General features: G+C 41.7%; 1 protein-coding gene across 1 annotated transcript; it reads left to right on the forward strand.

Moving 5' to 3' along the window:
* Positions 1-386: 386 nt before the first annotated feature.
* LOC143501999 (ras-related protein ced-10) lies at positions 387-11,721 on the forward strand (the record flags this gene model as incomplete). The annotated part of the gene is given in 5 exon segments (XM_076995179.1): positions 387-594; positions 597-623; positions 1,083-1,141; positions 3,675-3,849; positions 11,033-11,721. Coding segments are annotated over 5 exon segments (807 nt in total), but the record flags the coding sequence as incomplete, so codon positions are not given.
* Positions 11,722-13,867: the final 2,146 nt, after the last annotated feature.

Genomic DNA, 13,867 nt, shown 5'->3' on the forward strand with positions numbered 1-13,867 from the left:
ATTTCTTCCACTTATATTATACATTAGCCTAACTGACTAAATGTCTAATATAATACTGCACTAAAGCAGGCTACGCTTGTTTAAGTGTTGAGAACAGGGTTCGGTGAGGATTCATGAACCGATACACCAGTCACAGGTGGCTCGTCATCATTAATCCGCATTTACCCACCAGATGCGGAGCGTGTCAATCAGCCGCGCGCATCAACTTGACTCCCAATCACGGAGTCGACAGTCGCGTGCGGGAGAAACGGCAAAGCAGGTGTCTCGAGCACTCGGACGCACGCGAGACTAAGTCCATCTTTTCTGCTGACAAATAAGCTTGAACCAAGTCAGGAAGCCCCAGGGAACCACAAACTCTCTGAGAGAAGGTTTCTTTTATTTGATCGCTTTCAGCGAAAACGCCAGTGCGGGATGGCCCAGATTCGGCAAATACATCCGAACTGGTTCGAAGTCATAACGAGCCCTCGGTTTCACACAGTGAAGCGTTCAGCACGGATATAAAGCGACGGTCGTTTTCGGTACCGGAGAAGAAGGTGAAGTGTGTGTTCGTAGGGGACGGAGCCGTTGACGGCACCAACGGATACCCAGCGGAATACACCCCACTGCTTTTGACTACTTTTCAGGTAGCCTAATAATGTTACTTAAATAATGTTATTTAATAAAACGTAAAATACACGAGCTGTATAACGTATCGTCATTCATTGATTATGGTCAACATATTGTAAGTAGATAACTTAAAAGTTAAAGTTACCATATTCGCATAGGGTCTGTTACTGAGTTTTCAGTAGCCTACATATTCGGGGGTAAACCAGTTATATCACCAGTTGTTTAAGTGATTACATCGTCTTAATCTTGAACCTATAACAAGACGTTAAAATAATACAATTAGCCTAAGGAGACATAAAAAAGTTCAAGACTAGACTATACAACGCTCAGTTGTAGCAGCACAGGACAACAGCTACATCTTGATTTGTGATCAGTTTTATAGATGTTTGGGGTTGAGTGGGCGATTATTGATCATTGATTGGGTGATTACTGATTGTTGATTGGGAATTTATTGATTAGACAGCTCTCGTTTTCAGTGAGGGTTGTGGTGGATGGACGACCTGTACGGCTTCAGCTCTGCGACGTGACTGGAGAGGTGAATATATCGAGATGCATCCAATTGCACAGCCGGAGAGCCAACTGCAGTTCTAGACCTGCAGTTTTAGACCTGCAGTTCTAGACGTGCTGTAGTTTTAGACATGCGCCACCTAGCGGCTCGGAATGTAGCTAACGACAGCCAACTGCAGTTCTAGACCAGCAGTTCCAATGCATGCCGTAGGCTCAGGGGCTTGTATATTGTAATAATCCATTGTATAAAGAGTTTATTTGTTAAATATGCCCATTGATTCTCAATTGTTTTAGCCAAATCTCTAACATTTGACAAGTTTTAAACGATAATGTACACCACATTTTGTATTTAAATAGAAGTAGTACGCCTCATTTTCCCTGTTCTTTTAGGGAGTTTGGATTAATTTTGTCATTTACACACACAGCTTGTCTCCTGAAGATATTTTATTTTTAATTAAACTACTGGATTACTGGCATAGGCTATTTTATATTAAATCAGCAAAAATTGCATAATGTCCGGATGCTTTCAGTGAGTAAGCATACGTTTCCAGAATGTTAGGAGTGATTTATTTTACTTGTATACCTTCATTGGCATGCAACTAGCAAATATTATGTGATACTTGGGGTTTTTCGCTCACACGCCACACATCCGATTTCTCACGCCGAAAAAAATCTAGTTTATTTACCTCTCTCTCTATATATATATATATATATATATATATATATATATATATATATATATATATATGATTCAATGAGTTACCAGTTCGCTCTGGCGCAAACACTGGCGATCGATCGATCGATCGCTATATAATACTTAATTTTTGTCCATTTTACGTTCGCCACCCCCCCCCCCCCCCCCGCAACAACTTACGTTCGCAGGACTAGCATTTCTCTCAAAGTCGAAGTAGCTATAAAGTAGCCATAAAGGTAGCCAGAGACACACTAACGCTAGCCAGATTCATCCTTCATGACATAAACATTGCGATAACACAAAAATGACCTTCAGACCGATCATATTTACATTTACATTTATGGCATTTAGCAGACTAAATATATGTCTATCATATATTAATATGCTCAATTGTATCAATATTCAGAACATAGTCTGGGTTCTTATGGGTTAATAATGATGGGGAAATGCTACTTTAGCTTGCTTACTACTTTTAGTATTAATAGTAGCGTAGTACGTGCTAATTTCCTTCCTTTAAGTTGTTTCAAATTTAATCAAAGCTACTAAATAGCCATAAAGGTAGCCAGAACTAATGAACTAAGACACACTAACGCTAGCCAGATTCATCACATAAACATTACGATAACCCAAAAATGACCTTCAGACATTATCATATATCTATCATATATTATTGCTGCTTATAAATATCATTCTTCCATCTGCTCCCGCGACATACTAAAACACTATCTGGATATTACGTTACATACATCTAAAACTACGGCACGTCTAGAACTGCAGGTCTAGAACTGCAGGTCTAAAACTGCGGTTGGCTCTCCGGGTGTGCAATTGGATGATGTAGGAATATATCTCTCTCTCTTTCTCTCTCTCTCTCTGTCTCTCATTCTGTCTCTCTTTGACTTTCTTTCTCTTTGTCTCCAAGGTAACTGTTACTTTCTCTGGCATGTTCTTTTTCTTTTTTCTTTATTTGGAGGATGGAGTGAATCACAGGCTGATTCTCGTGTCATAACAACGTGTCATTTACTGTGAGGTAGGCACAGACAACAAGGTGTCATTTACTGTGAGGTAGGCACAGACAACAAGGTGTCATTTACTGTGAGGTAGGCTCAAATAACAAGGTGTCATTTACTGCGAGGTAGGCTCAAATAACAAGGTGTCATTTACTGCGAGGTAGGCTCAAATAACAAGGTGTCATTTACTGTGAGGTAGGCACAGACCACAAGGTGTCATTTACTGTGAGGTAGGCTCAGATAGGTGTCATTTACTGTGAGGTAGGCACAGACAACAAGGTGTCATTTACTGTGAGGTAGGCTCAGATAACAAGGTGTCATTTACTGTGAGGTAGGCTCAAATAGTGACATATATTTGCTGTACCAAGAAGAGAAATTTCGAATTACATCAGGCTCCTTGGGTGTGGCTTAAAGGGGCAGTAACAAACATCAGATTCTTCTACTTGTCCCATTCCATTCTGTCTATACCATTGCTACCAGAGCCGGAGTGGCTAATCGGGGATTCGGGAGGATTCCCGATGGGCCGGCTCATGTCAATCTCTAGTTTGGGCCAATTGGGATGGAAAAATAATTTTGGATTTTCTGATTTGCGCATGAAACTCCCGGGCTGAAAAAGTGGCCCACTCCGGCCATGATTGCTACTGTACTTTTTTGGCTCAATACACAGACACTGCTTTCACATAAAGCGTCCTTTCGTTCTTATAAGGGCAACTCCTCTTTTTTATCTTTAAGGTCAGAGCTGCCCACTAACACTACAGCTGAAGTCTTAACTGATGTCTGTCTAGTTTTTATCCATCCTCTGCACTTTGTGATGGATCCACTGCGCATCTCATGCTGTGTCTCTCTGCTGCCCCCTGCAGGATGAGTTCGAGCAGCTGCGCCAGCTCTGTTACTGTGACGCCCACGTCTTCCTGCTTTGCTACAGCGTTGTCATCCCGCCCTCCTTCCAGAACGTGACAACACACTGGGCCCCGGAGGTGCGCCGCCTGTGCCCGGACGTCCCCGTTGTCCTGGTGGGGACACAAACGGACCTTCGTGAACGAGGCTGAAGTTGGTTACTTATTCGCAGTTTGAGATTCGTTTGGTTACTTATTCGCAGCTCAGTATTCGGCGGCTGAAGTTGGTTACTTATTCAAAAAGGTTATGTTCACGATGCGTGTTTGCTGCGCACTTTGTTTAAAAGCGATAGATTAAACGTTACATTAAACGAGCGTAGGAGCAGACATTTAAGAGGTTATTGTTTCCCATACTGATTTTGTGAATGTAAAAAATAAAAATATAATGAAAGCATTTCATTTGTAAAATGGTTTCTATTTCAAGTCGTTTCAATTGTATGCAGTTTGTACATGATGAATGAATTCGTCAACATTTCTAACGTAAGGACACATATTCTTAGATTTGAAAACTAAAAACACAGAAATGCTGTTCTAGAACACAAATAATCGGAAGAAGAAATACCAGCACACAACATGGCATACTGAGCAGTGGGCAGATAGGTGAACGCATTTTAAAGGGGCAGTTTCAGAGGATTATTGAAAGCCTTATTGATGGTGGGCCAGAGAAATAACAAATGCATCATGAAGAACAGGTCACTCCCTAAGAGAGGAACCTGATTTTAGCCTGATCCAACATCAGTTTATACCTTAAATCTAACTGGAAACACGGCATATTGAGTAGTTAAGTGCACAGAGAGCGCACTGAAATGGTTCAGAGGGGCAATTTCAGAGGTGTGCTGTATGCCTATAAGGCGTCGGGCCAGACAAATAACACATGCATCATACATAACTAGTTCCTATATGTAAGAGAAACCTGTTTTTGGCCTGGCCCAGAATCATTTTATGTCTTAAATCTAACTGGAAACATGGCATATTGAGTAGTTAAGTGCACAGGTTAAATGGATTAGAGGGTCAAGTTCAGAGGCCTGCTGTATGCCTGTAATGTCTTGGGCCAGGCAAAACTCAATTGAATCATACATAACTAGTGCCTATATGTATGAGGAACCTGGTTCTGGCCTGGCCAAGAATCATTTTATGTGTCAAAACTAACTGCAAACATGGCATATTGCGTAGTTAAGCACACAGGTGAAATGGTTCACAGGGCCAAGTTCAGAGGCCTGCTGTATGCCTGTAATGTCTTGGGCCAGGCAAAACTCAATTGTATCATACATAACTAGTTTCTTTATGTATGATGAACCTGATTTTGGCCTGGCCCAGAATCATTTTAGCCCTCAAATCTAAATGGCAAAATGGCTTATTGACCAAGCGCACAGGTGAAATGGTTCATGAGGTGGATTTCAGAGGCCTGCTGTATACATGTAAGGCATTGGGCCAGGCAAATAACATATGCATCATACATAACGCTTTACTATATGTAAGAGAAACCTGATTTTGGCCTGGCCCAGCATAATTTTATGCTTCAAATCCAACTGGAAACATGACACATGGAGTGGTGCGCACAGGTCAAATGATGCAGAGCAGCAATTTAAGAGGCCTGCTGTATGCCTGTAAGGTCTTGGGTCAGGCAAAACTCAAATGCTTCATAAATAACACGTTACTCTATGTACGAGAAACCTGATTTTGGCCTGGCCCAGTAACATTTCAGCTCTCAAATCTAACTGAAAACGTGACACATGCAGTGGTGCGCACATGAAATTGTTCAGGTTGATTTCAGAGGCTTCCTGTATACCTTTAAGGCGCTGGGCCAGGCAAATAACATATGCATCATACATAACAGGTTCCTATGTGTAAGAGAAACCTAGCTTGATTCTTGAGAATAAAGGGCTATTCCTGGCCAGAGCTATAACAAGCTTTGAATTTACCAATGGAAATTGAATTTGGAGTTATGATGATTTTCTTTTAGGGAGAAACCTGGTCTCTATGTTGGAGTATTCATTTGTGTGATTACATGAATAAGGCCTACTAGTATGTAGTTGAAATTTCTCTAAAAATTAAATATTAATAGACTGCACTATTAACATTATATAATATTTTAACTGCATTAGAAATTTTATTATACAAACTGAAGTCTAGTTTATTCAATAGATGGCACATGTTTAATATGATGCATATGACCTTTGCCTGGTCTGAGACATTAGAGGCATATAGCAGCAAGCATCTGCAATTGAACTGTATCATTTCACTTGTGCAAAACTACACAATATGCCATATTGCCAGTTAGATTTGAGGCATAAAATGATTCTGGGCCAGGCCAAAAACAGGTTTCTCTTACATATGGGAACTAGTTATGTATGATACAATTGAGTTTTGCCTGGCCCAAGACATTACAGGCATACAGCAGGCCTCTGAACTTGAACCTGTGAACCATTTCACCTGTGTGCTTAACTACTCAATATGTCATGTTTCCAGTTAGATTTAAGGCATAAAATGATTCTGGGCCAGGCTAAAATCAGGTTCCTCATACATATAGGTAGTAGTTGTGTATTATACAATTGAGTTTGGCATGGCCCAAGACATTACAGGCATACAACAGGCCTCTGAACATGAACCTGTGAACCATTCCACCTGTGTGCTTAACTACTCAATATGTCATGTTTCCAGTTAGATTTGAGGCATAAAATGATTCTGGGCCAGGCCAAAAACAGGTTTCTCTTACATATAGGAACTAGTTATGTATGATTCAATTGAGTTTTGCCTGGCCCAAGACATTACAGGCATACAGCAGGCCTCTGAACTTGCCCCTCTAATCCATTTCGCCTGTGCTCTTAACTACTCAATATGCCATGTTTCCAGTTAGATTTGAGGCATAAAATGATTCTGGGCCAGGCCAAAAACAGGTTTCTCTTACATATAGGCACTGGCGTAGGGGAGGGGCACGCAAGGCACGCACTGCGGGGGGGCCCCGAACACAGGTGGGCCCCGCCTAAAGCCTGGTTTATACTGTCGCGAGCGACCGTAGCGCGCGACCCTGCGCGAGCGGTGTAGGCGTTTATACTTTCGCGAACGTCGCGAGCGTCGCTGCAGTGTTCTCCGAAACGATAGGTGGCAATAGGTGGCAGTGGAGAATAAAAAACCTCTGCAAAACCGGGGAAAGAACATTTTTACCTGACCAGAGACCGTATAACGCACCAGGCATCAAACATAAATATGGCTTTGCAATGTTGTCCGAAACGATATGTGGTAGTATAAAGAAACACCCCTCAAAAAAGGGGGAATGAACATTTACCTGACGCATTTTGATGTTGCTTTGTGTTTCAGGTTTGAACAGAGATGCTCACAAGTCATTTTTTGCAAGTCCAAGTCAAGTCTCAAGTCTTTGACCTCAAGTCCAAGTCAAGTCTCAAGTCTTTGACCTCAAGTCCAAGTCAAGTCTCAAGTCTTTGTTCTCAAGTCCAAGTCAAGTCCCAAATATTTGAGTGACACTGTAGTCATAGGCGGAGCCAAAGCAGGGGCCGGGGTGGCACTGGACCCCCCTGAATTCTGATTGGCCACCCCAAGTGCCCCCCCAGATGACTGACATGTCACCGCATCGAACATCTTGTTGAGAGCCTGTTGCGTTTTGTAATCGGTAATAATACTCAATGCTCAATTTCATTTAGCACATGCAAGCAGCAGGCACGACGGAGAATTTTTTTCAAACTAACGTGTTGTGACAAATTCCAAGTCCCCTCGTTTGCACACGCATAAAGACGCTACAGATGATATTCGGGAGTTACAGTGACTAACCAGTGTGTCTTTGGACATAGATAATGCCATTTGCTGTGATGGATAATTAAAGTCTAGCTCTTATTTATGTATAAATCGACAATATAATCTGTAGCGTCTTTATGCGGATAAACGAGGGTTGTCGGAATGCCCCACAACACCAGCTCTAAGCAAAAACTGTCGCACGTGAAATGCTACAGGTTCAGAAACTGATCAGGTTCAGTTCAGTTAAATGTCTTCAGTTCAGTAGATATATGCGGCTTTTAGCCCGGTGCAGCTTATAAAACATTTTCCATTTTTTTAAAACTGTGTAGGTGCAGGTAATATTATGAATGAATTATATTATAATTTTACATATTGCAAATAAATAAATAGTAAAAAAATGACAATTTTCTAGGAAAAATAATATACTACACATTACATCAACAGTGGTTTCTTTGCCCCGACTTAAGTTTGTGTAACCGTATCAGTGATGTAAGTTACTGAAAATATGTACTCAAGTGCAATAAATTATTTCAAAAACAGTCACTCACTGATCGAGGGAATGCTGAAAGCAACTTTCCTATTTCGTATATTTGGACTGAACTGAACACATTTAACTGCCAGATATGCCAGAAGTAGCACATCTGTGTTTTTACTTTGACATGTTGTACATTTTGCACATTGTTAAAAAAACTGCAAATTTCATACACAAATCTGATCTCCTGCGTGCTTAAGATGTACTTGATATGAAAAGTATAACATTTACAGATTTTGGTTGCAAATGAATGCTTTTCTTAAATATACATTGTCATAGTCTATGGACCCCCTAAAATAGCTTTGGCCACCCTCTGGCCACCCCAAGGATAAAAGTCTAGCTCCGCCACTGACTGTAGTCGCAAATCACTGTATAGTTGTAATGGTCTGTTATGACACTTCTGATGTATAATAGCTTAAACTGGTAAATGAAGAAATACAATTTTTAAAAGTGCGCATGCACACACAAATGTTTTCCAGATAAATTTTGTATCCGTATTTTTCTCCAAAAAGTATTTTTCTTACAAAACTGACATTTTTCTGGATACAATATTCTTTTCTTTCAGTTGAACATCTGCTATATTTTGTTCTAAAAGATAAAGGAGGGCTGTGAAATAAAAAAATCACATATATATGAAAGGTCTGCATATAAAGAAAATAGCAACCAAATTAGTGATTATAAAATAAAAATTAAAAACAGAATTCAAATTTTACAATAATAATGATTCTGACATAAAAAGCCCTGCAGCAACAACTATTTGTCTCCTAATGAACTGGATCAAACACAATCTATTTGAACTTCAAGGTGTCTTTCAGTGTCTAATACAAGGAAACTTTTTATGCAACTAACGCATTACATTTTTAAAAGATCAGGATTGACAGGGTACTTGCACCTAGCCTGGCTCGGTGAGGGCGCATTATGAGGCCTCCATGACTGAACACCCTCTCTACTGATGCACTGTTGGCAAGTCAATACCAATATTGCAATATTGCTAATAACCTTTCAGGCAGCGACTAACCTTTCCGGGTGGGTTTTCAGGTGGCGAATAAAATTAGATGTGGTGGAACCAGCGTCCAGTATTTTTATGCCACACACGCTGCAGTTTGCTGCTCTTCTATTTGCTACTTGTACTTGTTTTGTACCCAAAACTTATTATGAATGGTGGTACAGAAGCGAGCGTCCTCACCAGCGCCGCCATGATCGCGATGTTTTGCGGCGAGCGCAGGGCCAGGTACGCGTGTGCGGAGTCGCGCGCAACGGTCACTTGCGAAATACTTGACGCGTCGCGACCGGCGCGAGGGTCCGCGCTCCGAGAATGTTACGTCAGCGGGAAGTAAAAAGCATACAGACAGGCGGAGGAAAGGTTGTCAAATGAAACACAAAAGAACATTACAAATAAAAGATTGTTCACGAGTCTCAAATCACGAGTCCAAGTCGAGTCGCAAGTCTTTTGAATGCAAGTCTAAGTCGAGTCTGAAGTCACTGTATATGCGACTTAAGTGCGACTCGAGTCCCGAGTCCCAAACTCGAGTCCCCATCTCTGGGTTTGAAAAGTGCTGGAATTTAGGCTAAAGTACATTAAAATGTTGAAATTACGTTAACAAATACGAGCCTCTTGTAATTCCAGGACGAAACATGAGAGAACGTGAAGACGTTAAGATTGAGCGTTTTGAAAATAAACAACCATTAAATAATGTGATAAAAAGCGAATTATTTCGAGTATATGTATTAATATTTAACTTAATTATGTTTATCGTGCTGGAAAATATTGAAATGGACCTTAAAAGTGCCGTACAAGTGCTTTAATTCCACCTTGTTTAGGTGTATGAACCCTGCAAACATGACTTTGTCGATAGCGCTGAAGCGCGGCGCGCGCGCGAAGTTACAAAATTCGAGAGGTGCACGACCTCGCGCCGCGACAGCGTACATCACTTTCAAGGTCCATTTCAATATTTCCCAGCACGTTAAACTTAGTTAAATATTTATACATATACTCGAAATTATTCGCTTTTTATCAAATTATTTAATGGTTGTTTATTTTCAAAACGCCCAATCTTAACGTCTTCACGTTCTCTCATGTTTCGTCCTGGAATTACAAGAGGCTCGTATTTGTTAACGTATGGTTTCGGACAACACTGCAAAGCCATATTTACACTGCAGTGACGCTCGCGAAAGTATAAACGCCTACACCGCTCGCGCAGGGTCGCGCGCTACGGTCGCTCGCGATATTTTAGCTCACGCACGGGCCTCCTCATTGCCTCCTTGCGGTGGGGCCCCAGAATTTTGCGCTACGCCTCTGCATATAGGAACTAGTTATGTATGATGCATGTGTTATTTGTCTGGCCCGACGCCTTATAGGCATACAGCACACCTCTGAAATTGCCCCTCTGAACCATTTCAGTGCGCTCTCTGTGCACTTAACTACTCAATATGCCGTGTTTCCAGTTAGATTTAAGGTATAAAATGACGTTGGATCAGGCTAAAATCAGGTTCCTCTCTTAGGGAGTGACCTGTTCTTCATGATGCATTTGTTATTTCTCTGGCCCACCATCAATAAGGCTTTCAATAATCATCTGAAACTGCCCCTTTAAAATGCGTTCACCTATCTGCCCACTGCTCAATATGCCATGTTGTGTGCTGGTATTTCTTCTTCCGATTATTTGTGTTCTAGAACAGCATTTCTGTGTTTTTAGTTTTCAAATCTAAAAATATGTTTCCTTACGTTAGAAATGTTGACGAATTCATTCATCATGTACAAACTGCATACAATTGAAACGACTTGAAATAGAAACCATTTTACAAATGAAATGCTTTCATTATATTTTTATTTTTTACATTCACAAAATCAGTATGGGAAACAATAACCTCTTAAATGTCTGCTCCTACGCTCGTTTAATGTAACGTTTAATCTATCGCTTTTAAACAAAGTGCGCAGCAAACACGCATCGTGAACATAACCTTTTTGAATAAGTAACCAACTTCAGCCGCCGAATACGGAGCTGCGAATAAGTAACCAAACGAATCTCAAACTGCGAATAAGTAACCAACTTCAGCCTCGTCCTTCGTGAGGATGTGCAGGTGCTGATCCAACTGGCACAAGAGCAGGAGCGACCGGTAGGGCAGGACGAGGGCTGGCTGCGTGCGCGGAGCGTGGGTGCGGTGGCATTCTCGGAGTGCTCCGCGCTCACGCAGAAAAACCTGAAAGAGGTGTTCGACACGGCCATCGTAGCCAGCCAGGGCAGGGGGCGGAGCTTTGTGCAAGACAGAGGGCGGGGATCACGCTGGGAAGGGAAACACTCAACAAGATTAGACAGCTGCCAGAGATCTGGTGGAGGAAGCTCAGCTGTTTCTTCTGAATTTTGTGTAAACATTTCCTAAAGTGGAGTATATGTTTTTCATACACACACACACACACACACACACACACACACACACACACACACACACACACACACACACACACACACACACACACACACACACATTCCAGTGATCTGCTGCCTTAGTTATATTCTTTTCAGGAGAATCACTCAGGCCTTGTTCATCACATACACAGGAATTACATTTACCCATTAAGCTGTCCTCATTTAAGTATTCCCCCTTTAAGGTGACTCCCTTTAACTCATCCCCTGTTATGTATCCCCTTTGTTGTCACCCTGTGGAGGCGTGTGGCAGATTAATGTTTCTTTCTTACATTCTTATATTTCTTACAAAATGCCCACATAACTGCCCTGGTGTGGTTTAAGATGGGAGGGGCTGGAGAGGGGTGGGGGTGGGGGAAAACCAGGATCAGTCAGACTTTTGCTGCTCTGTGCCAGAAACCAGACCCCTCACCTCTGTTGCACGTTGCCTTACATCCAGACATTGTTCTAGATTGTTCCAGACATTGTTCTAGACTCAGAACAGTGTACATGACTGGGGTCTAAGGACATGGCTAGGAATTATAGTGTGGGAATAATAACTTATTATGAACCACTGTTTTAGTGTTCATTTAGATGTGTACAAAGTTATGCTGTTTATTGTCATGCTATGAAAAATAGCTGGTTCTTATAGACTGCTATCTCGTTGAATGAAAAAAATTGTATTGATGCTATTTAAATTTATTTTCATGAATAAATACCAAAACTAACCACTGACTCTGGACTGATTACCAGTGGCATGACCATTTATATTCTTAATTGACATTACATATGACCACTGATGACCTTTGGTACACTAATGGCTTGCCGTAGCCACTTTGCTGCATCAGTACCTGTTAATTGTGTGATTCCACCAAATGAAATTAGCAAGTAGGTAGGGCTTTACTTGGCTCTGCAGGCAACTTCCTGCTAGGGTAACCTGTTGCTAGGGCAACTTCCTGCTAGGGTAACCTGCTGCTAGGGCAACCGGCATGTTGCCAAGATGCACTTAGTTTGTTACCACTCCCCGTGTTATTACCGTCACCTGTCCCTCGTTAAATGTCATTGTATTTAAGTCCCAGTATTCCCCTAGTCTAGTTATCCGTGGTTTTGTTTGGTTGTATCCGTCGGTGTGCGTTTACTGTCAGCCTGTTTTATCCCTGGTCCGTAAGTCCTCCCTGTTCTTGTGTTATTATGTCAGTTCGTGTTTCTTGTTCGGATTGCCTGCCTGCTATGACCCCTGCTTGTTTGTACGACTCTGAGTTTGGTATTACCGGCATTAAAACGTTACAACTACCCTCAAATGTTTGAAATCTCTTTCTCTTTTGACTTGTACAATGATCTTGACAGTACAATGATCAGAGAACAGTATTAATGTTCAACTCACAATATTTTGTAGAAAGGGTGTTATTCCAGTCTGGCCCTAGGTCAGTGAGAAGGACAGCTTTAGCTGTGAAGTTCACTCTGTAATAGAAGCAGACAGGAACCACCTGGAGGGAAATAGTATGCAGATGGCGGTTTGGTTGTCTTTGGGATGGACCTATTGACCCAATTCTCCACCTGTCTCACACGTTCATTGTGAACTCAGCACTAAGTCAACAGAAAGACCTCTTTACATTTGACTGGGAAAATCCAGAAGACTTTTTTAATCTTACGGACTTCGACAACAGCTTTATTTCAAGAATCCGAAAGTGTGATCATACAGCTCCAGAAACGTTTTCACACTTGCTCAATGATTAGCTTGATATGTTTAAGTCTTATGTTAATATCTCTTATATTGAAGTCTTATCATAAAGGCAAAGGTGTCACAAGTATTCCCATTCATAACTTGGGTAGAAATATAGATTATACTTAAACACAGGATAAGATGGTGAAATATCCTATGCCGCTCCCATACTCCTCACAAGGCCCTACCGCCCATCTTCTCTCCAACAACCATAACCGTGCATGTTATTAACCAACCAACCACTATTAGAACACTGCAACATCTACGAACTGATACTGGCTCGGCAAGGATCCAGAAGCACAGCGTACTATGTTCATGGTCCATTGCTTCAACTGCCAAGTATTCAGATCACCACATCAACCTGGCCTGACCTTCAAACAAAGCAACAACGACACATCCTAAACACACACCAGTTGTTTGAGCAGAACACAACCACAGCTACAATCTGATACAGGCTCGGCAAGGATCCAGAATCACAGCGTACTATGTTCATGGTCACTTGCCTAAACTGCCATGTACTCAGACCACAACACCGCCCTGGACAGACCTTCACGCAAAGTAACAGCGACAACCACTTGCAAGCTCTTCACTGGGGTCATCAGGTGGGCACCTCCCTTCATTGGTGTTTCATTGATTTGAGCCCACAACACCTCAAGGAGGCTCAACGGTGAGGGCTGGCGTCCCAGCCTCACCCCCCTCAAAGCTTGCTGTTCAACCACCTTTTATGTTACTCATTTCCCCTTCCCAACGT

The sequence above is a fragment of the Brachyhypopomus gauderio genome, unplaced genomic scaffold (assembly GCF_052324685.1).
Source record: "Brachyhypopomus gauderio isolate BG-103 unplaced genomic scaffold, BGAUD_0.2 sc185, whole genome shotgun sequence".
Classification (NCBI taxonomy): Eukaryota; Metazoa; Chordata; class Actinopteri; order Gymnotiformes; family Hypopomidae; genus Brachyhypopomus; species Brachyhypopomus gauderio.